A 26,777-nucleotide genomic window follows, 5' to 3' on the forward strand; every position below is an offset into this window, starting at 1 on the left:
AGTTCATCCTGTTTTGTGAGGATAATGTCTGTTTGCAGCATTTCAAATTCGTTATATTATGTATGTTCGTCAAGCTATTTGAATATTTTCCCTTCACTTTTAATTTGCATTACCCATCCATTTCCCATCCCTTTATTTTTGGACAAGGTCATATTGTTTCTACTGTTGTTTCCAAACTGTGCTGCATCTCACCAGGAGGGTTTTCCTAAAACTCATTTGCTTCGGGAAACCCATCCTGTCGCCTGCACCATAGTAGCAGGGAAGAAAAAATCAGGTGTGATACTCAGTTTTGAATACTCGTTTCATGGCAGTGTGTTGAGTATTAGTAAGCCAATTGGGACGCTTTATTTTGGTGTTACCTCTGTGTACTGCATAAAAGTTCCTGATCTTTAGGAAAGTCGTAAGAAACATGAAAGTAGTCAGTAGAGCACAAAAGACCTGGTATTTCTAGTTCTTCACTCCATTGCTCCTTCCACTTTGAGAAAGCACACTTTTGTCTTTGCCTCAGGTTTGAGATTTTTCAAGTGTATGATGAGATGCCTCTGAAAGAGCATGTAAAGGGGCCCTTAGATTTATCACTAGCCAGCTGTGGGGAATGGAGTGCCAGCTTTGTCAGCTTCCTTCCCACCCTTAAACATCCACAGTTCTGAATGGGAGAAGCCTGCGGGGCTACCGGATGGCATTTGGAAGGAGTGGTGTTATAGTGTTAGTAACAGATAGGCACCAATACTGCAGGCCAAACAGTTGGGGGATGAGGGGGGAGGGACCCAGGTGTATAACAGGTCAGGTGGTACAGAAGAGAATTCCATGGATGGTTAAGAGTGGCAACCAGAGTCATTGGAAACTCCCAAGAGACCTCGCAGACTCCACTAGGCAGAAACTCAAGAAAAAAAGCTATTCCTGCTTGTCACCATTGGTGACTGTCAGTGGGGGATGGAGATAAAGGAAAATTTCTAGGGTCCTTGTATGATTAGAAATCCTGTTTAGTGGAGTTACTTAACAGGCAATGTCTTAATCTGGACTTTCCAAATGACCAGTATTAATATTACTGTTGCAGTTCAGGTCAGAAATAAGCTGGAAACAGCCTCCAATGCCTCTGAGAGAGACAGAGAACTCTACCAAGCAGGAATGTTTATAGCAACATCAAAATGGCTATGAAGCCATTGCCCTTTGCATTACTCATCACTTTTGTGAAAAAGGCTGGTCTGAGGAGCTGAGGTCCACAAGCAGCTAGGACCGGGGCCTGGCAATTCATTAAGTGTTGACTCTCCTACCCTCTTCCTAGGCTCTGTCTCACCACTCCTCCCCCAAGAGTAATTATGGCCCAGTCCTCACAGGAGAGTTAAAGGCCAGATCAGGAATCAGGTGGGAGCTGTGAAGAGTGGCAGACTGGAGCCAAGAAACCTACAGACGTAGAGTTCTCCAGAGACTGCCCAGAATCTGGAGATGGCACCCAGTGCCTCTGGCACCTCCCAAGGCAGGAAATACTCACTCATAACAAGAGTGAATAGCTGGCAATAATCAGGACCTAAGCCCAGTCGTAACAGCAGGGATTTGCCCACCTCAGGAAGGTGGGCTGAAGCTTCTAGTTTATGACCCAGCTCCCCAGGGGACCCAAAATGGAGAAAAAAGGGTTGCCAATTATTTTTAATAACACATATACACATGTAGATTACCCTCCAGGTTAGGATTTGTTTTATGCCACTACCAATTGTTGCCAATCTGAGTTCTGACATGAGAAAATGCGTTCTATTCTGAGGGCTGCTGGTCTATAAATAAGTCAAAGTGGCCAGAGAATTTAGGTCAAGGTGAGTTTATTGTCCAAATAGCATAACCTAATTGCATCCAAAACCATTTGCAAATCCATCTTTAAGCTGGTCAGAATAACAGGCCATTATTTTTAAAAATCACTTAACACTGAACAGACAGGACCTCTTAAAAGGCAGCTGACTATACCATGTCACCATCATAACCAATAAAACATTTTTCCATACTTCCTAAAAACCTTTTGCTTATACCGATCATGCTACTTTAGCACTTGCTAGCATCCCGACCAAATAAACACCCACACCTCTTATAGAGTACACTGTGAGAGAATAACATTGACTCGATATGGCATCACACTCATTTTAAAGCAAAAAAAAAATTATAATAATAATAAAAGAAGTCCAAGACGAGAAACTGTAACTGAGAGAGAAAGAGATCTGAGGTACACGGTACAAGGGTAATGAACATAATGGAAAAAATCCAATGGCCCAGTGATTTGCTGGGGATTTAAGAGTTGGCCAACAGTAAGAAACAAAAACCAATTAAAAAAAACAAAACAAAAACTTTTTTTTTTTTTAAGGACAGGCACCTGTCAAAATACATTGGATACTGTAATGGCTACAGTCAGTAAGGCACTTTTTTCCCCAAAGTAGGCTGCAGGCAAAGGGATAAACGTTGCAACTACAGCGTGCATGTGTACATTTGCTGATGGCTTCTTGAAACCTGAGCCAAGAATCGGGTCTGATAGTCCAGCCAAGTCTAAAAGCAGAGACACACAACTGTATGAGAATAGCTCCAGCTTAAAGGACTGTTCTGGGTTGTTTCGAATCCAGAATCATGAAAAGCCACATGGTATCAGAAAGTCATAAACATCCTCCTGAATCTTCCTGCCCTATCTTGTACAAGTGGATGACAGCATGAGTGGCTCTTACAAGCTGCTCCGAGCCCACACCAATAGAAGCCTGCACTCATTCTATAGCTACAGTTTGTCGGCTTAGGGGGACTTTACTGTCTCAGCACTAATTTCCCTTTTAAAGCTATTCTCAGGGTTGGACTGTCTCAAAGATAAACAAAGAGGAATCCTTTTGGCTTAGAAACCAACAGGCTTACTCAGACTTCCTCCCCATTCCTACCACCCATTACCACACTACCAATATTATCTTCTTGAACTAGAAAATCATTATTTACATGATATAAGGTGCAAGTCTATTTCTTCTCCCAGCCTTGCCCCCTGTGGCCCATGGAGAGAAAATACCCCCACCCTCTTTGAGAAAGTCATCCAATCCTGCCTAATGCTCTTCACCGCAGTCCTAGAGCTCCCCCCGGGGGCAGTGTGGAAAGGCCCAGAGGGTGCCAGGTCACAGGAAAGCTACAACTCCCTCTGAAGAGAAGCCTATCCTGCTGGCAAAGGGATGCAGTGCAACGCTGTCAGGGTTGCTTCCTCTGAGCCACGCATGGCCCTAACCTGCCTGGGAAAAGAAGCAAAACAAGAGCCTCTTGTACAGAGCACGTAGACCAAAGGGGATCTGACTAGAAGACATGGTGAGCTCTTCAGTGGGGTCCTGGGGCAGTTCCAGAATAAAGCCTCCTTTAAGACAAGCCCCTTTCTCTGAGGATCCCTCCGCTGAACACGGGAAGACATTCTACTGAGGGACCTGTCCCCTGCTTCCACCTGCAGGCTTCTTGGCTCTTAGGAACCTGCATGGAATTGAATTATGCTTAGCATATATTTTTGGCATACTAGGATTTTCCCCCCTGGGATTTGGCCAAAATAGGGGAAGGAATAAAATTTGGCAGGCTAGGGGAACAATTTAGCCCCCACTGATGGAGAAAAAGTTAACAACAATGACCAAAAACAAAGTAAAACAAAACAAAACAAAAAACAAACCAACCCCAAAACCAAAAACCAAAAGCCCAGAGAGGAGGAAGAACAGATAAAAGGACAACAAAGTAGCAGATGACCAGAATAGGCCTGGAACCCCATTTGTGGGAGGTGAGAAAGAGAAGAAAAATCCATGGGGGAGAGCTGACTTTCCTCTCATGCAAAAACTCCTAGCAAGGAGACCAAGATCTAAGGAGAGGGCATCAGCTACTGTAACAAATCCAAGCTTCTTTCTTTTGTTTAAGGAGGGGGTAGGGCAGAAAACCCAAAAGACCTAGCACCTTCCCCATCAGCAACCCGTCCCATCACACTAGGCCCCGAAGAAAAGAAGGAGAAAAAGATCAGAAGGCCCCAATGGCACCCAGGCTCCAGGAAAACAGACTGGGAGAGTCTGCAGGCCTGTTCCCTTCCTCATTCATCAGTCAGCTTCTCTCATTTGCCGCTGCTGTTTGAGCGTAGGGACAGTCACTGTTAGGTGACTTTGTACCTTGCTTTCTTTAGGCTCCAAGACTCCTAAGGACTTTAGGGACCGCGCCTCCTTTCCATTCCGTGTTACTCCTCAGGGCCCGAAAGAGGGTCCCATGCAAAGTGAGCTCTTGACAAAACCCTGGCTGCTCAGCTGTCCTCTCTGAAACTTCAGAATTCACCACCCACTGTCCTACCAGAAACTCCCTAGAATTCTAGGGTCGTACTAACTCGCCAAATCCTGAACCCTTCCAAACATACTTCAAGAGACACAGACTCACCCGGAGTGGCATCTCTGTAGAGACGCAGCCTCTCCACCTCCCTCCCACCACCATTCTAATACTCATCTGACCTAGTTTCCCAATCATGCCAATTCGATGCAATGCAAAGCCTGAACACCACTGAGTGCCACTTAGCAGAGGGGCTGGCCTGCTGCAGTCTAGAGACAGGTGGGAGAAGGAACCCTTGTGATCCTACATGCTGCCGATTCATATGCCCACAGATCCAGGCCTATAAAAGTCTCGGAGATGATCCAACTGGGGATGGCCATATCAGGGGAGGGGAAAGAGAAAAGCAGATGAAAGCCCTGTTTTAAGAAAGGGCCACAAGATGATCTCCAAATAGCCTGCTAGAACTCTTTTCAACCTGTCTCCTGATGCCTGGTACCTAAGTGCTAATTATGACTTCCTAGTTCACTGCATGAAGGTTTGTGCCGAACATCTGCCCTGGGGGTTGGGGGAGGGGAAATCCCATGGTTCAATTGTATTTTTTCCATCATGATGAGGATACCGGAGTCAAAATGGAAGCCTGATGACCTTCATGACTGAAGAGGTCCCTGGGTGTCAGACCCCAGGGCCAAACCCACCCGACCCTCCACCTGAGAGGGGCTTGTGGCCCCCTCGCCAACTTCTCCTTTCCCCACACTATAACGGCTCCCAAGCAGAAACTATGTGGTTGTGAGGTATTATGAAAACAAAAATGTGAATCATTTTCTTTTGTAGCTATTGACTTTGTCCAGTAAACCTGAGGTAAAGAATGCTGTCTTTGAAGAATATGAGAGAGAGAGAGAGAGAGAGTGAGTGAGAGAGAGAGAGAGAGAGAAAGAGAGAGAACCAAAAAGGATTAAAAAAAAAAACCAAACAAACAAACAAAAAAAAAAAAACCCAAACCATGAATACGCTACCAGAAGAAAAACTATGGAAGGGCTTTTCCAGTACGAAGAACTCCTATCTCAACCATCTACTTCAGGACTTGGAATTTAAGCAGTAAAATAATATATTATAAAAATGTTTATAAAATAGCAGCACACTCTGTGAAACATTACAGCTAGGTACTGTTAATGTGAATAAGAATGAATGATCTTAGCTTCTTAGCAGCGCAAAAAAAAAATAATCATAAAAAACTGAACACAATAAAATGAAAAATAAGAGACCCTTAGATTTTTCTCCATCTTCAACCCTCATACTACGAAACAAGGCAGAATCTGTGTATAAAATAATTCTTCAAAGCAGCCCTGTTCTGATTTTTCTTTCTAACTTAAAAAGGAAAATATTTTAATAGCTTCATTACCTGTCAATCATAATTGTGCAAAAAAAAAAAAAGTTGTTGCTCCAACCTCTTTGCTAAATGAATGCCTCTAAGAAGTGGAGAGGAAAAAAAAATTCAAGTACGCTGAATACAACTTTGCAATGAAATTAACGAAAAACGGAAAAGGGAACAAAATGCCACACTCTGATATTCAGCTGTCTGTCTGCACCAGCAAGAACTTTTCTTTCCATGTCCAAAGGAGAAGTCTATAGATGGGAATTAAGATCTTTCTTTGCCATCAAAATGATAACAGATCTTTGTAGGCTTTTTGGAGGAATGTTGTGATGGGAATGTCAGTGGAAAGGGGTGTCTCTTGGGTCCTGGTAGGGATACCAGAACTGTGTACAGAGAATGTCAGATACCAGAAGTGAATAGTCATGCGACTGGGGGCAGGAGGGGAGGAGGAGCACAGGAGAAGAAGGGAGGAGTCTATTCAGCATGACTTGCATAAACCATCCCATCTATCTCTCAGGAACAATTTTTCAAAGTGCTTTTCGAATGGAATGGTTTATAACAATGCTAAACTGTGGACCAGACATGCCAATCAGCACCAAAAATCAGTTTTTTAATAAAGGATGCCAAGGTCACATTACCCTCTTGAATACATTAAGAGAAAAGATTCCATAGAGAAGAGATTCCATTCCAGATCCCACCCTTGCTCCCCATCTGCCTCCATTTCATAGGAGTTTTGGTTATGGCCCAAAGCTAGATTGCCCCGTTTGATGAAAATATGGTGGTGTCCGCCACGAACCACGTTTGGAAGAAGAAGCAAGATGTCAAAAACACATGAAACCCAGAATCCAACCACCTGTGTCCAACTGGCAAAATAAAACATATTTTTTTAGGTAGCAGCTACTGTAGACAGCAAGAGTTCGTACTAGAGATTCAGCTATGCTCCTGACTTAGTAATAAACAGGTGGTCGAGAGCAAAGGTGCTTCTACCTCCAAAATGGTTCAATCAGGTTGAGAGATTGTTTTGTACTCCCCTCCCTATCGTGTCCCTTATTTCTAATTCTTTCTTGAGTTCATTGCTTTGCAATCTAATAATGCCATAAATGGCACACGCAGTTCCTTGAAATTATCCTACAAGGGGTGTGTACATGCTAGTTCATAACATGAAAAAAAAAAAAGCCTCCTCTAATTTGTTCCCATATTTGCAGGCGTACATTTTCTCTAGCTACTCTGCAGGTTTTCCTGTAAGCATTTTACTATTTTAACATAATCAAACAATAACTGTTCGCATATACAAGGGATTCCCTTCTGTTGTACTTCAAATAGGCACCAAATGCTTTTTTGTTATTCTGTTTTTATAGGACCTTTTTCTCTCACTTCTAAAAGATCTTTCAATATGCTCTAGGTGGGGGCTGAATTTTTTTTTTTTTTTTTAAGTTTCATCCTAAAACATAAAGAACAAAACACAACCAGAGAGAAGGAGAGAGCAGATGGGAATACGTCTCTCCCATTCGGCCCGACTGCATCCTCACAGGTCAATATCCCGCACGTCTGTAGGGGTGCTGGCCTGGTCCAGTTCATCCTCGGACTTGGACCCATCCCCCTGGTCCTGGCGGAACTGCTGCAGGCTGTTGAGCAGCACCACCTCAATCTGCTCCTGGCAGGCTTTGAGGCAGTCCTAGAAGGAGAATGGGTCAGACCAGAGCGGTTAGGAAGATCAATAGTGTGCAGAGCATTCACGAAGAAAACAAGACACAATTTAAGCCTCGCACACGACACGCTAGTCTCCCCGTAGAAAGAAGCACAAAGTAAAGGAGAGGTGCTAGAGCAGGGCCGCAGGACCACACTGCTCCCTCCAGGTGGGGCCCACAACCAACAGCATCAGCACCGCTTCGGAGCTTGCAGAAAAATGGCCAAATCTCAGCCTGCACCTGACAATCTGGCCCAGGTGCTGGACTGTTTGTGGATGTGCGGCACCCGATAATCAAAGCCCCACCCGGGTGCTTTCTGTTTGTGGACACTGGGAGGTGACGGAGAAAAGGCAAAGGCCAGCACTACACAGACAGAGCCACAGATCTAGCCACAGATCTGTAGCACCTGAGGGATGGATACGAAGAGAATGGACTGAACTGTACTCACAGAAACCACACAAGCTCTTAAAAAGAACTTTTTTTTCTTTCTGCTTACTCACCACCCTCCATTCTCATAAAAACCCAACCCAGAATGTTGACAAAACTCAGGACATTTGAGCTGTCCACTTTGGGAATTAGTAAGAATTTGCAGCATTGTTTGATATTAGTCTATATTTGGTAGGGAAAATTCAGAGTAAGTCTGCCCCAGGCAGAAGCTTCTGTTAGTGGGGTGCCAAGGAGCATGTGGCAACGCAACTCATGGGTGTCACTGGGAGGGGCTGGGTCCTGCCACGATGTGGGATGTGAACTAAAGAATATCGTTCTTAGCATTATACTCCCTCTCTCCTCTGGAAGGCTACCTTTCTGCACTGAAGCAGCATATACATATGGAAAATATGTTAAATGGACTCTGCTTGGGTCTTTCCTCACCTTAAGGTGCTTCCCTTTTGTTGATTTCACTGTGCAATTTTCGCTGCCTGGAGGCTACAGTTTGCCAAGCATAAAAGCATTATCTTTATTTTCCCACAATCTAAAATAAAGTTGGACTTAACTACTCAGCGACACAGTTTCCGTACCCCCAAATTTTCCATTCCTACCTTGTCCATTCCACATTTCAAACTACAGCTTTTTACGAAAATTAAGAGCAGGAACAGCAGCTGCCCGATTGCTAAGGGCAGAGGTGAAATATCACCCAGAATGTAAGATGAACAAAGAGGGAAGAGTAGTATTTGCGACGCACCCACCACACTTGGCAGGCAGCAGCTAGGTCATTTCACTTCTTGGATCCGTTCCCCAACTTGTAAAATAAAACACTCATAGGGTAAAGGCCAACAGAGATAATATATATAAGGTGCTAAATTCTATAAATGAACACCATTTATTGTGAATAACAACAAATTCGTCCTGGAGTCGGAAAGAATTCTTTAGATTTCTTGAAGATAAGGTATGGATAAGCATTTGCTCCAGATTGGTGAAGGGGCACTGTGTGTCTGGCGCCAGCGGGGGAGTGTGGAAGACAGACAGAACCCAGAGATCTCTTTGCCACCCTGAGCAAGCTGAGGAGTCCGGCACTGGCAACCAAGGGCCCAGCATCATCTCTCAAACTTCTGTAGCATGTCATGGTCACCGCCCCCCCAACCTGTCTAACCCCCTATTGACTGGAAACCTTCCCTGGGCTCCTCCTCCAAAGCCCAGTCCCCAGGGGCTGTGCCCCCAGGTCACTCACCACTTGCCCAACAAGCCCGAGGGTAAAGGCTAAAGGCATAATGTTTCTAAGGGCACTTCCATTTCAGTAGAGGATTTCAGAAACCTGAAACCTTATAGTCTAAAGAAAATTGATCTTAAATAAAGTCAAAGCTGGTGTGGGGGTAAACAAGGGGAACAAATGACTATAGGCAAATGACTCTTGGCTGTTCCTTGGGAAGGTCCTGCATCAGAGATGGACAGTGGGGCCCACTGTCAGTTTTCCTTCCGCAGCTGGAATAGTTGGCTTGTTCTCCACTTAACCACCATCTGAAGAAGGGGACTTGTTCCGAGAGGCCATGTTGGTGGCTTAACACCATCCTCAAACACCCTATCTCAGGTCTCAGGTGCCCTCCACCCTCCCTGGCCCACCTGCACTCCTCAATGAGAAATGTGGAGGTGCAGAATTTAAATATTATTTTCCTCTTTTTTCTCGTTGAGAATAATGAGTTGAATCCGGCCCGTTGTTATGGGATGCCCCTCCACTACAGAGGTCCTTCAGGAGCTATTGGAGGTCATGTTTAAAAGGTTTTCTCTAGGAGGCAAGGGGAATGAGTCAGAACCCCTCCACACATAGAGATGGTAGCTGCATGCTTGCCTCCGTGGAAGACCAATCCTATCCAAGCACGTGGCATAAAGAGTTTTTTTTTTTTTAACCTCAAGTATCATTAACATACAGTGTAATATTAGTTTCAGGTGTGACATAAAGAGCTTTTGTTATCTAAAGAGGATGGCAGGATTCTCCGCTGATCAAGAGACTGTGTGTGTGTGGCCGGTGTAGGGGAAGGAACACACACACAATATGTCTGAACCACTAAAATAAAAAAGAGATGCCAGCCAGGTGTCAGCAATGAGGCCTCTTTAACAAGAGAGCTTCATATGACACAGCCATTTGGTGAAGACTTCCTGACGGGAAAGTCGTGTAGAAGACGTTCGTCTCCAACATGAAACACAGCACCTCCTGGCCAATCCTGTCCAGCTTTCCTTCCTCAGAGGCTCTATTTCAGTGCCATGGGGAGGTCATCAGGGTCAGTCCACCTTCCACTCCCAAAATATGACCAACTCCATGATCATCCCCACATTAGCCACACCAGCATCCCTGAGAAAGATGGTCCTCCAAATGAGGAGACAAAGCAAAAGAACCTGATCTGGGGCCATACAGAGTTTTCCATTTTGGGGTCGCCAATAATTCTGTTTCTGGCGTTCAGCCTTCCCTTCCAGCAGCCTGAAACCTCAAAGAACAGTTCTGGAAAAAAATCCTACAGGGAAGGCTGGGGCACTGGGCAGTCCCCTCTACTGGACTTTCAGAGCCATGGGACTGAAGATAACATGCCTCGAAGGTCACATTTATGTACATTCCAGCCAAGAACACATGTACTGGTTTTCCCGAATAAAATGAAGGTCTCACGTAGAACACATTCTTCGATCTAAATTGTAACTGACAATGGCCAGCTCTTGATCTTAGATATCTCTTAAAGAGATAAGTGACTACAGCAGTTACTCAAGAAATGAGGGACCCTGGACCCCATTCCCTTGCTCTCTTCTAGATTCATCTGTGACAGAGCTAAGAAGCTAAAACTCTCTGGGGTCAATCATATCCCCCACTCCTGGAAAGCTCTCTGGGTCCTGTGCCTAACCCTCCTTCGGGCTCCCCTTCTTCACAGCTTGGCTAGTGTCAGTTTGAGTTTTAACCACAGATTGCCCATTCTTAACTCGATAAAAAAAACCTAAGCGTGAGGCCCTGTCTTGTATGAACAGTGTCAGACAGTCCACTCTGTGATGGTAGAGACAGAACTAACTCAGCAACCTCCCTTCCTTGAGACGGCACTCACTCCCTGTATTTCAATACTCTCCTTCAGCATCGTCAGGAACCATTCTTGGACTTGCAGAAAGCATGAGAATTTCCTATGAGCTGATGTTAAGTGAGGAAGGGGAAAATGTGTGGTGGTGCTATTACCTGCAACCAGACACGCCAGCCCCACACAGCCCGTACCTGCCAACTCTCCTGAGCAGCAGGGCAGGACAGTGCATGGGACAGGGGTGCAGGAAGCGGTGACCTGGAGGGACAAGGAACCTGCCTCAACCCCAGCAGGGTTGCTCATGCTGGAAGGTCAAGCTGAGAGAAGGGAATAAAGGCGCGCGGGGGGGGGGGGGGGGGGGGGGGGGGGGGCGCCAAGTTAAAAGGCCTGAAAAGAAAAGGAGGCAAAGCCAGAGAAGAAGAGAATTATAGTACTTCCAAAGGACACAATCACAAGACGACATGCAGAGGCAATGACAGAAGCGGGGTATCTGGGGGTCCGAGGGGTTTTTGGAGCCCAAATAGCCGCATGCCCTCACTGTACAGCTCGAGAATGGAATTGAAGCTCTCTTGTCCCCTGGTTACATCGGGTTAAAAGCTAAACCTGGCTTTAAATGGGCAAGCCTCCAGCCTCAGAACTCCTACCCCTAAGACCCTCTGCTTCTTCCCAGCTCTAAGGACAGACATATATGGCAGAGAATCTCCAAGGAAGGGAGACGTAGCCCAAGTGGCTGGGGTGGGGTGGGGTGGGGGGCACCGACAGCTCATCCAGTGAAAAGATGCTACGTGCATGCAAAGTGCTGTGGCTCTGGGACCTCTGCTTTCCTGCAGCCTCCGAAAGCACCAGTCATTGTGTTTAGATGCCCCAAATTAAGCTGATTAAAAGGAAAGCCATAATGCTCGTCTGTCAGCCTGGACAGGTGGCACTCCACAGTGCTGGAGGTCGGGCAAACCTCCAACTCCGATGATGATAGGCCCCCTCCCCAGCCCTGGCCCGCCAGCCCCACAGCCCTGACAGCAGTGTTTGTGATCTCCAGCTCGTGACACGGGTCTCCGACTTCCTCTGCGCGCTGGCTCGGGCTCTGCGCCCTGCACCCTCCTCGGCTCCCATGAATGGGCCGACGGAACTCCTACCGTTAGCCCTCAGTGTAACTGCATCACGCCATTGTCACCACACACGCACTGCACTCAACAGGGGGACAAAGGCTGAATGAGCCCCAGACCCGCGGCCAACTCAGGCAGAGACAACTTAGGAAACTATCTCATTCTTCCTTTCTTCACAGGCTGTTTGGCTTATTTCCTTGCATACCAAATGAAGCCCGCAGAAGAAATAAGGCAGGACAGGGAAGCCTGAGCTTGTGATTCGATTCCGTCCCCCTCTCTGTCCCCAGCCTCCCCTCCAGCCGCTCTTCACAAGGTCCCCCACCACAGGCCCCGTCAAGTCCCCTAAGGACAACCCCAGACCTACAGGGGCCCTTCGGAGAAGGTGTGCCAGGAGCGTGTCTGTGTTGCTCACCGAGGGGAAACAAAGACACGGTGCCCAGGACCCAGACAATAGCATGGAGTCAAAATCAAGACTTCCTCCACGGCTCAGCGGATGGGATATTAACAACCCGCTGACAACCAAGATCCTAACACAACAGGGTGCCCCTAAGGAAGGGGTGTTCTGGAATCTTCTCTGGGCAGTATTCAACAATGGGACAGGGTTCCGATGTGACCCAGGTAGAAAAGGATGAATCCGGTGACCAGGTGACCAGCTCTGCTCCCACTGAATATCTCCCAACAGGCTCACAGCATCATCGCGGCCCATGAGCCTGACCTTTGCTTTCTTATTAGTTTGTAAAACTGTGTCGTGTGAAGGTGACAGGTTTTGCTCAGGACCCTGGCATGTAATTAACGCTAAGAAATCTAAGGGTTTTCTGAAAGACCTGGGGAGACCAAAGAATGAGCAACACACTCTAAGCCCATCTGCCTGGCCTTTGTGCCTTCCGTTCCTTCCTTCCTGCTTCCCTCCCGCTCTTCAGCATCATTCCCAAGACTCTGCCAGGGGCTCTGGATAAAGAGCGCAGTAAAAGTTGGTTCCCGTTCAAGAGGCTCTATAGACAAGTGAACAGTGAGATAAACGCTGGCACAAAGCACCAGCCGAGTGCCGAGGGGACGGAAGAGGAACCCCGACTCTGCCTGGCGAAGCAGGGAAAGGTTCACCGGGGAACCAGGACGCCCGGTCCCTCCTCTCAAACTCACCCTTGGCAACGGAAACCCCGGTAGAAGTTCCCCCAAAGCCAGCACTGCCTCGCTGGCTGGCGTCTGTTTTTAGCAACACTTATGACTGGAAGGAAAAAGTACTTAAAATATACCACCCTCTGAGACTTTTATTCCCTGTAAAACTGTCAGGCTTCTCACTCAGCTTTCTCTTTGGAATGAAGCATTCCGGTTTATTTTGGCAACCAGAGGGAGTAACAAAGACCAACTTTCTCAGAGCGGCATGGGTCCCTCCTATCAAAGCTATCTGCTGCCCGCCAGTGAGCCAGAGAAGCTTGTGTGCCTACTCCAAGGAATTGAGGGGACCCTCTTTCACCAGTCTGATCCCGATGATGCATGGAGAGAAAACACCATAAGCTCGAACAGGTCACAAATAACAAGGCTCACGGGGTGCGCACGGAACTGCGGGGGTTCCAGGGCACCCTGTCAGCGCTCCGGTTCCCTAGTCCCCTTCCACGAGAGCCGATGCGGCACAATGCGGTCCTGTGTACCTGGCCTCTCCATGGGAGAGCCCAGCACAAACCTGTGGGCATCTCACAGCGTGGGTCTGACAGCGTTGTGTGTGCATGCATGCGTGCGTGTCTTAATTGTGGCAAAATAAACCGAACCTAACAGTGACCACCGTAATCATTTTTAGGTATACCGTGGCATTAAGGATGTTCACTTTGTGATGCAACCATATCCACCATGCATCTCCAGAACTTTCAGGTCATCCCTAAGTGACTCCATACCCGTTAAATAACTCTCCGCTCCTCCCACCCCCTGGGCCCTGGTAACTAACCCGTTTGATTTTCTGTCTCTACGGACGCGACCATCTGCTATAAGTATCTCCTGTAAGTGGAATCATACATTTGTCTTTCTATGTCCAGCTTCTTTCACTCAGCATGTTTTCAAGGCTCGTCCATGTTGTGGCGTGTGTCAGAATTCCGCTTCTTTTAAGGCAGACTGACACTCCATGGCACATACATACCACATTTTGTTTCTCCATTCCAAGGGCATTTTCTATGGCTAATGCCAGGAGGCTTGCATTTCACATTAGGCCTGGTGAGCTCTCTCCCCCAGGTTGCTTCCCTATACTGCATTTATCATAATACTTCAGCATTCATTTCTTGATGATCTTCACGTGCTAGGATTTTGCATGCTTTACTTTTGATTTGCCATACAGTCGCCAAGCTCCTTGAAGTCAGGAACATCATCTCCTCTATTTTCCATACAAGACCCACCCGCCCCAGTTTCTATCTTGGTTCCATCCAGGCCTTGCTCATCATGCAAGTCTTCAACAGTGAGCCTTTAATAAATGCTTCCAGAAATGAATGGAGAGTAAGTGCTTGAGACACACCAGGAAGTAAAATGTGCCTCTCTCCAATACTAATGCTTTCTGAATTCCAGTCCTTTCCTTTTCCTTCACTCTGAGCTTCAGTTCTTCAGGGAACACAGCCTGATGGATGGGAGGAGACCTATAGCACTTGAAAGCCAGCCTAGCCCAATGCTGCTCAAGCCTTTTTACTAACATTCCTAGGGGGAGAGTGAGCAATCCTCTAGGGCCCAGAGGAAAGTTTGGAACTCCTATCTGAAAAAGTGCTATGGAGTTTATATTCTCTTCTGTTCATGCTTAGCTTTTAATATTAAAATGTTTAACTGGAGGCCCACTAGGAGGAGTGAGGCACACATGCATTTCCAGTTCAACAGCTGGGATCTATAAGCCCTCTAGCCAGCCAATCGGTTGTGTATCCATTGAACCCAGTCTGACAGCTAACTTGGATGGACTGGCTACATTGTATCTGAAGGGGGCAAGCAGTTTCTCCAGCATAAGATGAGAAACTGGTTTGCAGTCTGGAAAGGCAACGGAAGAGACTCAGTGGCACCTCAGTAGTGACCTCTGTCCATCTGAAACTAGTAAGGGGTGATAAGGCCAGAGACCCATGGGGCAACCCGCCAATCAGAGCAGGTCTATAAATATCTGAAAGAGGTTACAATGGCTGGGGGTCAGACTCTTGTCACTGACATTTTTGTCTCTGGGGGTCGAGCAAGAGCTTGTCTTAAGCTGGTTGGGAGTCCTTTTTGTAAGGCAGCCTTAATAGGAGATGTTCAGAAAAGGAAGAAAGCTTATCATTTCTATAAATATTAAGTTCTGTCCCAAGATTTGCCTCTGGAGGATTAGAAAAGCATTCTTCACGTGAAGCACACTGGAGGGGTCTCTTCAATTTGTGTTTTAGATACCAGGTGGTATCGTACGAGCCCTTTTTTTTTTTTTTTTAAAGCCCATGTTTAGGACCTAGAATTTTAAAAGCATATTTAAGAACCCTGCGTTTGGTTCCATGAGGCCCTTCAATACTTCCGTGCACTACTTCCTCAAGACAGTAATAAAGACCAAGGCAAACTGCAGGTGGGAAGGTGAGAGAGCCAGCAAGCTGTGGTCCTCACTCTGAGTTGTCAACCTTCTGCTCAGCATCCCGGATGGGGCATCAGCCACAGGCCCGTAAGCCACGCTATCTCCTAACTCAATATATTCCCATAGCAGGGCATTCAGGAGCTACCTGGAACATCCAGAGGGGCGCTTCGTGATGTTCCCCTGCACCTTGATTCTCTCCGTGGTGCCACATGAGGGCCTCCCTGCTGACAAGCCTCTCCAACTGCCTTTAAAAAGCAGAGGACTTTCTTGAACAAAAAGCTTCAGAAGCTATAACAAGGGTGGAGTACAACGTTCCGAGACGGGGAGTCGGAGCTTCCAGGTTCTGTCCCAGCTCTACTACTGCCCCCACCCTACCCCTGTGCCCCAGTCCTCTGCACCTCTCATGGAAAGTCTCTACCCGCCCCTCTGGCCTCTCACAGCCACCCTAGCTTAGACCTTTAAAGGACTGCAGTCTCCTACCAGCAGAATCAGAGCCTCACTTGACCCTGGTCTCTCAAGACCTTTCTTCTAAGGAGCTTCAAATTCTGGCAAGCAGAACTACATCCTCTGGGCAGTCCACGGGGCACAGGGGTGGAAAAATCTATAGCTAATAATAGTTCCTTAAATTATGATGGTTCTTTATTCTTGTACAAGTACTTTTTAATCCATTACCACATTAAACAAAAGGGGAAGTGAGAGGCGGGTGGGGCTGAGAGGTGTGTCAAGGCCAGACACGGTCTAGAGGTGGGGCACCTCTTGGATCCCCACCGCCCCCGCCCCCAGGGCAGCAGCCGGCTCTAGTCCCTTCTCCACTGTGTCTCCGCCCGAGTGGGTGTAAGCAGAGCACGACACTGTGGGGGAGAGGCAGCCTGAGGACATGTACATAAATGGACATGAAACAACAATTCAGACTCATGGGGAAGCCCACACCACGAAGGAAAATTAGTAAACAGCCCTCCTCCCACCTTGTGTCTGCTTGCTAGGTTCTCTTCTCTATTTTCTGGCACGGAGGCTTTCAAACCCTTACAAGGAAGCCTCACCTACTGAATTTCGTACTACCTTGGATGTTGATCTTGGAAAATAGAAGCCACCACCACCAAAAACGAAAAAATATACCTCCCAACACATCATCATCCAGCCGACTGTCTCTTCCTGAACTGAGAAAAGAGACATCTGGTTTTAACCAAGAAGATGGCGTCCACCTACCACATCCGTGTTGGTGATCTTGGCCAGCAGATCCACCAGGGCATCGCCGGTGAGGGAGCTCACGTCCTCATCCTGCTGCAGCCCACAGATGGCGGCTCCCACGCTTCCAGTTGCAATCATCGATGGCGGATACATGGCGAACTTAAAGTCTGCGAGAATGAGAGGCAGAAGGTCAAGGCACAGGAAGAATTTGGATCTGGGGGCTCCCCGGCCTGAAGATCCTCAGAAATAGGATGGTGAAAGGTCAGCTGCACAGGTGACTCCTCACCCTACAGACACATCCTCTCCTGAGTCTCCCTTCACAAGATATCCTTTATTTATTTACCATTACTGTGGCAGGTCCAGAGCTCCAATGGAGAGACTGAGGCAGGGAAGGTGGACAGCTTATCTGAATACACAGAGTAATTTTCAGAGAGGGGACTCGTCCCCAACCCCTCACCTCCATGAGCCTGTCTGGGGTTGGCACGTGTAAGGGGCAGGAAGGTAAGAAATGCAGTGTCCTCTGCAGTCACAGTGAGCAGAGCTGGGATGGCTGAGGTGAGACCAGACAAGGTAACCTAGGTGCCGTACAAGTGAGACAGACCAAGGGATCTAGATGGTGGAAGGTGGGGAAAGTATAAGCAGGTAAAATGATATGAAGAATGATAATCCTGATGTAATATTGCCCCTATTATTTGTGGACAGTCAACAGACAGATGGCCCAAAACAAAAGATGATTTTATTTCATTTTTTTAAAAAAGGGGGTGGGGGAGAGAAGCAGTAATGGATGGAGGGCATGAGGGCCAAGTTTCACACAATTCCCAACTTCTAGCCCAAGACCCTCAGAACATAAGGAGAGAAGGCAAGCACCCAGTATTAGCCACTGCACCCTAACCACATGGATGGCTTTGTTTAGGTTGTATGGCTCTTGGGCCCAAAGGTCCCATTTTCTTGCTGGGGGAAAAAAAAGAGCAGTTTGCTAAGAGAAGTACAAAGTGAGAATAAGTTGAAGGAGCTCAAACCCCCATCCACTTTCTTTTCTCCAAAAGCAAACAGAGGGTATGTTCCTATGTTCCTGTGCACCGGTGAGGGCTCAGCGTGGGAGACCAAACACCTCAGTTTCCTGAATGTTCCCGCAAAGAGGCTGGGTGACCAAGATCACCTACTGCCCAGTTATCAGGAAGAGATAAGGGCACCCACACCTGACTCCTGCTGCTGTTCCTAATGCCCGCTGATGCCCCACATATACAGTCCCATCGGTGTAACATGCCAGTTCACCCACACTCCCACCAGAGAAGGTGCTCGCATGGTGGATGAGGAAGGGCAGACCCCTGAGCTGACACACTGCCCTTACCTGTGCCTTGTTCTGATATGCTAGAGAGGTTACTGTCACTCCCTTTAGTCAGTCCTGGAGTGGAGCACATCCTCCAGTGCGTCACCTCTGGTTCTAGCACTCCTGCAGTTGCCCGTATAGAGCTGGGCAAGGGCGGAGGTGGGTGGGGATAGTGAGAGGGAGGTACAGAGGGAGGACCTGGGTCACACTTCAAATTCTAGCAGGCACAGCAGGTTGAAACTATAAAAACAGATGAACCTAATGCCTTCCCTTCCTCCTGTCCACTTCCCTATTAAGCAACATATCCCATTAAAGCCCTTTTATAGATGACCCCACTGTCCAGCGTCACGTTAGTGGTGTGCTGAGCAACACTACTGATCACTGGACCATGCACACACCTCCCATCTTGGCCGAATCCCATGCACGGAGCAAGCCTGGCCGCCTGTCAGTCTGTCGGTCTCCTTGGCTTTCTTTCCTTAGGCCGCTCACCATTTCTACTTCTTGAGGGACACATATCGCTGCGTTCTGCCCAAAGCCTGCTGGCCACCAACTCCTCCCGTGTCTTCTCTCCCCACTGGATGGTGCCAACGGCGGCCTCCCTGCCTCCTGCTCTGCTGTAGGTCTCCTCCACATGGGCTCACAGGACTGTTTCTCTGCCCAATAACCTCGTTAGCTTCCCCCTGTGACATTCATAATACAGACGAGGCAGCCAGCCCATGGCCTTGGGCCCACAGAGGCCCTGGGTGGGAGCATCTGGCAGGGAAGAACAGGAGGATATATCCCTAGCCATCCTTTTCCTCTGTCCCAGGCCTCAGACCAGAGAGAACACCTCATAACGTGCCTATCTTTTGTTGTCCAATTGCACACAAAACAGACTCCTAATTTTAGCAAACTAATTAACTTCTGGAAGCCAGGGGATGTATATGGGTGGTCCCAGGATATGGCAGGTGCCAAAGTGGCGAGAAGGACTATGCCTCCTTTCTTATTTCGCTAGGAAAATGCTGAGGATACTGGGGATACTGTCCCCTGCCTCCCAGAAGTGGGGTCACTGTGTACAAGAGCGTAGCTGCCCCTCGGCGGCTCAGACCAGGTAGAGCTGCCCCTGCCAGGGAAGAGCTGCTGGAAGCCAGGCCAGCCGCTGCGCAGCTCTTCTGCACCCACCCCAGTAGCAAACCAGGGTCTTCCTCTAGATTCCTGAGCACCTGCTAGGCTCTCCTCTGAGGAAATCAGAAGGAAGTGACATTAGCACTAAACCCAGATTCCATTTGTCTGATAAAGGGTGGAGTTGAGGGACACCTGGGTAGCTGGCTCAGTGGCTGGGCGTCTGCCCCCTGCTCAGGGCGTGATCCCGGAGTCCTGAGATCGAGTCCCACATCGGGCTCCTTTCATGGAGCCTGCTTCTTCCTCTGCCTATGTCTCTGCCTCTCTCTCTGTATCTCTCATGATAAATAAGTAAAATCTTTAAAATAAATAAATAATGGGTGGGGTTGGATCCGTGTTTTTCTAACTTCCAGTTGCACTCACTGTTGGGTCCCAAAATCCATTTGCAGTTTGTTTTTGTTGCTGTTTAACTGAACAGAATAGGATAGAAAGTATCAGCAAGTAATCATGTAGTAAGAGTAAATATTGTCTTGAGAAACTATTGTATCAGTTTGATGGACATTTATCTATATCCTGAGCTGTGCTATAAAATGTATTTCTTTCTTCATGGTTTGGGTCAAAAGGTTAGAAGACCTTAGTCTTGCTAATCTCCCAGGTGCCTTCCAGCTCTATTTTGTTCTTCCTTGAGGATCTAGAATAAGAACCACTCCCAAGAAAAGAAGTGTCAACAGAATGGAGCATGGCTTCCACCCACCAGCATCAAAGTCACAAGGCATCTCTGTCCACAGAGCAGCGCTAGTTCTGCATGGCCTCTGGGGCTGCCCCAGGACCACACTCAGGGACACCCCCTCTCTGTTGGTAGGGGAAACAGCACAGAGAAAAACACCAGAATAAAACAGCTGAAGGGTCATGTCCTTGCACTAGTTCTAGTTACCTAACCTCTGCACTCACCCGTGGAAAGTTTCACCCAACCCATGCAGCCTCTCCTGGAAGCCTTCAACTTTGGCTATGTAACTTTACTGAAAAGTATTCAAACATACCCACTGGGGCAGGGGGAGTGGGCAGAAACATCAAATGCCATGTCTGCGTGCTATGACCAAGACTACAACCTTCCAGAAACATATGAATAAAAATACATATATGTAGATGGTTGAAGTAGGAGGAGTCCCAGAAAATGTATGTAAACTTTCTGTTAGACGAAAGAAATATAAATGATTTTGTAAGTTCTTCTCTTAATGTTATTTTATTTCAGCAAAAATAAAATGCCAAGTAAAAATCTCTCAGAAATCTCTACCTGTCTTGGTCAAAAATACCAACAAACTATATATATCTTGGTGCAGAAGGCATATTCATGAGCGAGGATCTATCTATCTCTACCCTCCGCTGCCCACCGGAATGGTTAAGAGGTGACTTCCTGAGACCCCTCTTTCCTCCATGGCAGAGTGAGAGGCAATTAATTGACCAGTGAGCCATTCCAACAGTCATTACAAAGTCGTCACTGTTCCAGGGAGCATGGATTAATCCCCACCCCCTCACCAGATGTAAACATAGTAATCGAATACAGAACTGTGCATTCTAAATGCCTAGGTGCCTACTACATGGGTAGCTAGTAAAGAAACTTCTCAAAAGCAAGGGAGTGCTCGAGGCAATAGCAGCAAGATACTCAGGGAGACTCTTTAAGGACATGGGAAGGATTTGAGCCAATCAGCTCCAAGAACTGGAGGGTGGAGTATGGGGAGGCCAATGTCCTACCACCTATCAGCTGTGTGAAGATAGGCAAGTCACCTGACCTCGCTGAGCCTCCATCTTCTCACCAGCAAATCAGGAGAATAATTATACCTACACCTCATACGGTTGTTCTGAGGACAGGACTAAAATAATCTATGTAAAAGCACAGCGCCCAGCTCATGGTGAGCAATCGGTGTCATACCACCACGGTTTTGGCCCCAGGAATCTTCTATGGGACTGTGAGGGGTGATCCTGACTGTTGGAGATGCTGTTCAGCATCAGCAGGCACAAGGAGGAAGGTTGCGCTGCATCCCTGGGACACAGGCGGATGCTGACAGCAGGCCAACCGTGCCGAGACTGCTGGGAAGAATGAGGGCTCTGTGCTGCCTGGAGAATCTTTTGCTATCACTTGTGTTCTATGTCCCAGAAATGACCTCATCGAGTCTCCAAAGCCTCGTGCTGGTTTGTTGGGAGTGGGAGAAACTGAGGGCCCCCATATGATGAATGGAAGACAGAGGTTGGCAACTCCCTTTCAGGTGCCCCCCCATATTCACTCAGGTGTGGTTCACCCAGAGCTGAGGAACAGTGCCCACATATTAGAAGCCTCTGAAATGACCTCCTGGGGAAGTGGTGGAGGCAAGGGGCACACCTTAGGGGAATCCCAGCTCTATTGGTTGCTTACTCATCCAAGTAGTAGTGGTGAGGTATTAATTAACAAAAAACGTAAAACTCATCTGTTTCAAAACACTTCTTTTACAGGTGAATCAATGAATTCTTTTCCTTTTTTCTTTTTTGGGAGGAGGAGTAGAGAGAAAGCATAATCATGCAAAAGCGGGGGTGGGGGCATGAACAGGAGGGCGCAGAGAAAGAGAATCTTAAGCAGGCTCTACACCCAGCACAGAGCCAGATTTGGGGCTCGATTTCACAACTCAGAGATCATGACCTGAGCCAAAATCAAGAGTCAGATGCTTAACCAACTGAGCCACCCAGACACCCCAAATCAATGAATTCTGGACTTGTCTAATGCTCAATCCTGGGTCTAGGGTTAAGGTCAAGACTTTTGGACTGTGGACTTCATGCTCTTTATAACTTACCAGAATGTGAATAGCTCCTGAAGGCTACCTCCCACATCCCACTAAGGAATACAGTGTGATCTTTCTATCAGAAGTGCAAGAAAAGCCCTAAAAAGCAAGCCCCGGCTCAGGAGTCCGAGAAATGGGTTGTAGCCATGGCACCAGCAAGCTTTGTGACCTGCACAGCCCACTTAACTTCCCAAGCCCACCACAGGCACTCTTGGGGGCCCCACGGGACTCCTTAATCTGGGCAAGGACAGCGAGGGCTCCATATTCATCAACTTGGTATCTGCATGCCCTGGTAAGATCTCACTGTAGAAAGACTTCTGAGCTAAGCTGGTCTGAAAGCACAGATTAGATGGCCCTGCACATCAGTTTAGCGCCGATTGTTTTGGCTATGGTGAGGGAGACCTTCAAGTCCAAGAGTGACCGCTTTGCTCTTGATCACCACTAGGGGGTGAGAGATACTTGCCATGAGGCTTAAGAGAAAACAGGGAAGGGGGGGCAGTGTCTCTCATTTCCCCCATCCCTCCCCCCTCCTCCAACCTGCAGCAAGGTGGAAGTTAAAAAGGTCAGAATCCCAGACGCCTGTTGGCTAAATGATGATGTGGGCAGCACACACCTCACCTACCACCCCCGAGACAGGTTTAGCACACGGGTTGGGTCTGCCAAGGCAAGCTAATGCCCATGTGACTCCAAAGGCCTAGGTGGGAGGGGAAGGAGTGGGAGATGGCTGGAGAATAGCAAGCAGCCTGTTAGTCATTCATTTTACAGCCAGATGGGAAGTGAGATAACCCTGTCACGCTGCCTGTCCCCACAGGGTGCACTTGCACTGCCGGTTGAACACGCCCCTTCCCCCCCTCAGCTCTGGGCCCTGTCAGCTGTGGAGGCAGTGCAGAAGCTCAGAAGAGAGGGGAAGGTGCTGTAAATTCTTCCCACCTAGCAACCACCAGGGCAAACCTTCCTTTTTGTATGAGGGGCCGAGTCACCTACCCTGTCTGGGTCCCAGCTATCATTACAATACCTCATGATGGAAGGTCATGAAGCACCCTTAGGTAGGGAAAACCAGGGAGACTGGCAACACAAGGCACAAGGGTTATCTTCATCATTGGTGCTCGGGCCTTGGGGTGGTGACATGGTGCAAAGAGCCTAAGCAAAGCTCCTTGGGGGGGGGGGGGCAGGCAAAAAGAGGGAGATGTGGGGCCTCGGGTCAGGAGGCAATGCACCTCCACCCTACCCCCACCACGTTGAAACTCAATGTCATTGTCTTTTCTAGACTAACTGGAATCATCTGTTGAGCATGATATCATGCATCAAGAATCTTCCAGTGCCAGAGCGCGATCCTGAGTCATCTTACATGGTCCTTCTTTCCTTGTTTGCAGACCTGGGGGGCTCTACCATCAGGGCGGCAACCATAAGACACGAAGGCTCAGTTCTGCTTCCCCAGGATCCAAAGCCCCGGGAAGGGGAATGCCAGGGGCTGACAGTTATGAAGGTCTCCTTCTCACCCCAATGCCTCTGCTGACCACGACTGGCCCCGAGAGGGACACTGTGCACAGTCTTAGGCAGTCTTTCCCCCCAGAAGCCATTTTGAGCCGAGGAGGGAGGGGGAAGGAGGGCACCTCGCTGCCTTGCCACCATCTTACCCTCTGGCCAGAAAGGAAAACTGCAGCTCCGCTCCCCTTCTCACGGCCCCTCTCTGCTCTCCTGCTCTCTCTTCCCCTTTCACACACACACATGCACTCCCCGCACAGACTAGGGAACCACTGCCAGCTCTTTCACAACCAACTTTTCCCATAAACTAGCCACACAGCCTTAAGGGTCAGCTACCATGTCCTCAGGACCCGCTGTAGGCCTGCAGGACCCCAGCTACAGGTGTCTGCTGGGCTTCAAGGCAGAATATTGAGGACTAGGGGACCAGGACAATGGTGTGAGACACAAGGAGCAGAAAGGACGGTCTCCGCATCCATCACCACCTACCTTTGGTTCTCAGTCCCTTTGCGCCCACTACTTGCCAGATGGTCTCAGGCACTCGACCATTTGTCACACCCGGACCCCCAAAAGACAGCATCTAACTGGAAGATGTGTCCTTCAAGAAAAACAGCCCTTGGCTTTTATACTATCAGGACAACTGCTATAAAACTCCACACAGTAAGGATGCTATGTAATTCAGTCATTCAGACTCAAGCACCGATCGAAAGAAAAGCCTTGTGAGACATAGCCATCCTTCCTAGATTCTGAAAACTTGTGAGAACCCCTCTCTCACCCTGACCAGTCCACACCTAAGGCTTAGTACTTGACTTGTGGTTTTCATTAGATTGGAGTTGTTCCTTCTATCTTTCCTCATTTCCTGTCCAAAGCTAGCTCCGGTCTCCCAGAAGGCAGTCTTTGTGACTTCCCATGCCACCCCTTAGACTTGTCTTCAGTGCCTGAGTTCCGTGCTCCTTACTCTGGCCTTGGAGTTGGCAGCCACGTCAAGGATCTAGGAAAGAAGGCCAGAGTGGGGGATGGGATCCCCAATTTGAGAGAATGAGCCTTTACAGAATCTGGGGATCTGCCCATGCCTGGGTAATTCCACTCACCATCTCTATCCCAATCAGAGATCAGAATGGAGGGATGGGTGGACAGACCCCAAAAGATCTGTCAGTCAAGAGACAAGGTCAAAGCAGAACTCTGGCTAACAGCTGGGCAATGGGGAAGCTAAGGGTCAGGGGGTCAGCTGTCCTAGGGCCAGAGGCAAAAAAGGACTGGTTGACCCCTCCCCCACAGTGAATCATGACAATGGAGAGGAAGGGACAGCAGGGCCTGGGAGACAAAATGACAAGTCAATGAGGGACTGACCTCTAGGGCCCCAGGCCAGACAGCAGGAGAAGAGAGGAAGCAAAAGAATGGTGACTGTCTAAAAGGCAGCAAGGTATCCACGGGGGCTCTGAAGAATGGCCCCCTCAGGGCTGCAGGAAGGGCACTTTACCCTCCCACAAAGGGGCACAGGATGCATACACATGCCATGGGCCCTCCTGGATTGGGAAGGGCAGGACTACAGCAAACCAGTAAAACAAAACCTGTGTCCCAGAATCTATTGTGGATGTCTGGAAATCCTATATTCAAAGCCAGTCAAGGCAGAGCAAGGGGTTCTGCCGGCAGCGGATGAAGGCAACGGGAATAGTTAAAAGTGGGAGATGGAGACATGTGCACAATCGGTACCACCTGGGTTCACAAAGTGCCTCCTTGCACATCATCTCTTTCTGAGTTTCGTTTTCCCAACCACCCTGAAAAGGCCCTAAGATCGTGCATCCACAGGTGGGTTTTGCAGAGGGAAGCTGAGGTTCACAAAGGTGAAGCAGCCTGTCCAAAGTCATCCAGTGAGAAGTAGCAAAGTCTGACCTTTTGACCGAAAACAGAGCGTATACACTCTTGCCTACTGTGTGATCCATCTGTATTTACTCACAAGTAACATGTAACAAGGTATTGGAAAAAAGTTAGCCCCAGAGTCCCAGCTATAAAATTCAACAACTCTTGGCAAACTTGGGCTGAACCCTCTGCACCCCACCCCTCCCCACTCCTCCCCCCCACCCCCCATCCCCAAACAAATGATCTGCCCAGATGGTCGGTTCTATGACGTCTCTATGATTAAGGCTCCAGGGTCTCTCCCATGGCCACTACCAAAAAAAAAAAAAAAAAAAAAGGTAGAAACTGGCCCAGGTTCAGTTTAAGGAGACCTGTCAACCCTCTGCCTTTAGTTTATTAGAGAAATGCAAAGCATATGGGCCAGTGAGAACTATGTATCAATTGTAGGACCAACATGGTGGGTGGAAAGTTCTTCATAAGAAAAAGCCAGTTGTGACTATTGTGTGAAAGGTTGCAACCAAAATCAAAACACCAGCACTTGAAGGAGTGCATCAAAACTCAGTGCTCAGAACGTGAGTCCTTGCTGAGAGCCAGCCAGGTTTACTCCCCCATCCAGCAGAGGCAACAGCTACATGTATGTGGCCCACAGTAGAAAGAACTCCTCCGGCCTTCCCTTTACTGCTTATCAGGGCAGGGAGCGAATTTATCTTGACAGTGTTCTTTTAACCTATATTTGCCCCCACCCCCCAAAGTTCCTCTTGGGCTTATCTCCAAACCATCCTTTTCCTCAAAAGATTAAAGATTTAAACACAACCAGAGAGCAGTATATATAATCTTCAAAGAGCACTTTAGACATCATAAAGAATATTTTAACAGGCATTATTTTTTTTTCCCTTACCACACCCGCCCTCATAAACCATTTATAAGTTGAGCAGAGAAAAAGAATGTACCAGGCTGAGATAAAGTAAATAAAACAGCCCAGGCATGAAACCTGGTAGTCTAGGTTAGTGGGACCACCTATCTCCTAAACCTCTTAAGCCCATGCCAGGTAGTACGCCAGGCTGCCTCCCCTTGACCACCCCCTCCAAAAGGACTCTTCAGCCTGGGTGTGCACCTGCTTCCACTCCCCCAGGACCCCCGACCCCCCCCAAGCCCCCCACCCCCCACTGTGGCCTGCTCCTACCGGTGGCACACAGAGCAATGAAGGTCTGCGCGTGCTTGCGGATCAGAGACAATTTCTCACTCGGCTGCGGCAGCTTCCGAAGGATGTGCTCGATGAAGTCATGAGGGGTTACGGCAGCCAGGTTCCACTTCAATTTCCCCAACACCACCAGCTCCCACTCCTGATGAGGGAGGGAGGAAGAGAAAAGTATAAAACCCAGAGGCTGACCTGCTGTTGTCCCAGGACTGGGATTGGGGATCCGGACCAGTTTTAAAGACACTCATTTGGATGCTGTGGGATGGTGAGGTGGGCCCATTTGTCCCAGTACCTCCCCCACCCCCAAAGCTTGGAAGTTGACGACATCTCTT

General features: G+C 48.2%; 1 protein-coding gene across 1 annotated transcript in view; it reads right to left on the bottom strand.

The window, feature by feature from the left end:
* Positions 1-1,797: 1,797 nt before the first annotated feature.
* The window catches only part of CCND2 (cyclin D2), a 29,961-nt gene continuing 4,981 nt past the window's right edge, over positions 1,798-26,777 (bottom strand). The window contains exons 3-5 of the mRNA XM_077871405.1: positions 26,431-26,590; positions 16,686-16,834; positions 1,798-7,331 (exon numbers count right to left, since the gene is read on the bottom strand). Coding sequence (XP_077727531.1) covers positions 7,182-7,331; positions 16,686-16,834; positions 26,431-26,590 — 459 coding nt within the window. The 3' untranslated portion in view covers positions 1,798-7,181. The remainder of the gene's footprint in view (positions 7,332-16,685; positions 16,835-26,430; positions 26,591-26,777) is intronic.

This window comes from Canis aureus, chromosome 25 (genome assembly GCF_053574225.1).
Source record: "Canis aureus isolate CA01 chromosome 25, VMU_Caureus_v.1.0, whole genome shotgun sequence".
NCBI lineage: Eukaryota > Metazoa > Chordata > Mammalia > Carnivora > Canidae > Canis > Canis aureus.